A 2025-nucleotide genomic window follows, 5' to 3' on the forward strand; every position below is an offset into this window, starting at 1 on the left:
TTAATTTCCATATCATAACACTTAGAAACTTTTGTCATGTCCAATCTCAGTAAGTAAAATCCCCAAATAAATGACTTATTTATATGAAAACAAAATGACTTAAAGCTGTAATTCTATGAACTAAATTGGAACTTGCTGATAATATACAACAAAACAGTAAAAAAGTAGCAAATACTTGATGACTCAAGACTCTATGATTCTAGGCTGAAGAGATGACTGTCAAAGGTGGAGAGATATTGGTAGTACTGTATTGCTTAGGTAGAGGATCTGAGATCAGTTCCTAGGACTGAAATTAGGAAGTTTATAGCTACCTGCAACTGCAGGTCCTTCAGAACCAATGAGCTCTTCTGGCTCCTGACAGCAGCCACAAACAGAAAAGTAAATAAATCAGCACCAGCACCAGCACCAGGAACAGCAGCAGCAGTACCAACACCACCACCACCACAACCACCACCACTGTTGCTACTACTAGCATTAGTAACACTATCTTTTAAAAAATCACCCTCACAATTTCACATCAGGATTTATTCTATGACCACATTAAGTTATACAGATATAGAACAACAGGAACGTAAACATCAGTATTCATATAATGTTTAAAAGTTTTGAAAACTTATTCCCATGGGAACATCTTTGGAGGGAAACCAGCCATTTTCTCCTGGAATAATTTATCGAAGATTTCAGCTTGGGATACTGTGAAGTGATTCTTCCAGTCCCCAGTTATGCCTGGAAAATGTGAAGCAGATACATAGGTGGATTAATAATGGTTGTAACACTACTCTAGCTCCTCCCATCATATCTCTTACCATTTGTTTGATAAAGATCACATAGTTAATAAATCAAACTACCATTTTCTGCAGAAACCTTCTTAAGCCCTGATATCACATACAGACTTCTCCCTCTGTGGAAATTATGCCCTACCTTTTCCTCTCCCAACCTTTATGCTAGGCAATCTAATATCCAAATTATTCCTGCTTCCCATCAAACTTGTTCCCATTATGCTATCCACTTCAACAGTATTTATCATCTCAATGATCCAAATAGTCTTCAACTGTTATGTTTACATTTTAGTATTACTTATAGAAGTTTTTCACAGCATGTAAGCAACTTTTAAATAATATCATAAAATAGCTTCTACTTATGTATGTGTGGGTTCACATGAGTGCTGCAGATACACACAGTTATGAGCAGCATTTCAGCTGTCTTGATTTTCCCACCAGATACAGGGGACCCAGTCACTCCCAGCTTAGAACATTGCAGGACTTTTGTTTCACTCAGTCATCGTGTTTTGTGATGCACAAAGGTCTGTATAATTTCAAGCCCTGTCCTTTGTGGCACTGTCTCTTCTGACAATATATTGTTTTTTACTACTCCATCCCAGAAAGTCTCTAGTTTTAGTCTTAGAGATTGTCCAACTGCTCATGCTGTGTTGTACCTTCCTTCACCCCAGTATCTTTCATATAATTGCATCTTGTCTCTTTATTAATTCCACTATAACATCCTCTTCTCATCTTTCTTCTATTTATAACCCAGCAGGCCCTATTCTTGCATTATTTCCTACATGTGGCACTGTGATACATTCTATGCATTTCTTCTTTGAATATACATCTAATATACTTGAAAAGAAAGTGTTTCAGAAATTACTAAATGGTTCACTTGCAAAGAGTGCCAGACATATAGGACATACTCAGAGTGGGAATTTTTAATGAGTTCCTGAATACCTGAGTAAGATTTTAGCAGTGTTCTTATTTTGCTAATGAGGAAAAAGAGTGATGGATGTATATTTTAATGCAAAAAGATTGACAATAGAAGTCTTGCTTTTCTTTATCACATTACTTTCTGTATCATCACATAAGTTAATTTTAATTCCCCAGAGGGTTATATTAAAAAGAAGGTAAAGAATTCATAAAAATGTAAACCACTGATACAGCATGTTCAAATGATATACCATTAATTGATATGAATACAAAAGTGTCATCTAATAAGATGGGTACCTATCACTATCCATTGTTACTCTCAGGTTCC

At 35.8% G+C, this 2025-nt stretch overlaps 1 protein-coding gene across 2 annotated transcripts in view; it reads right to left on the reverse strand.

Moving 5' to 3' along the window:
• Window positions 1-513: 513 nt before the first annotated feature.
• Window positions 514-2025, reverse strand: part of LOC116100375 (bile salt sulfotransferase 2-like) — a 19652-nt gene continuing 18140 nt past the window's right edge. The window contains exon 6 of one of the 2 annotated variants that reach the window (XM_031384184.1): window positions 514-726. In XM_031384184.1, the coding sequence (XP_031240044.1) occupies window positions 614-726 (113 nt within the window). In that variant the 3' untranslated portion in view covers window positions 514-613. The remainder of the gene's footprint in view (window positions 727-2025) is intronic. The other variant, XM_031384185.1, reaches the window with a different exon arrangement.

This window comes from Mastomys coucha, unplaced genomic scaffold, assembly GCF_008632895.1.
Source record: "Mastomys coucha isolate ucsf_1 unplaced genomic scaffold, UCSF_Mcou_1 pScaffold21, whole genome shotgun sequence".
Lineage (NCBI taxonomy): Eukaryota > Metazoa > Chordata > Mammalia > Rodentia > Muridae > Mastomys > Mastomys coucha.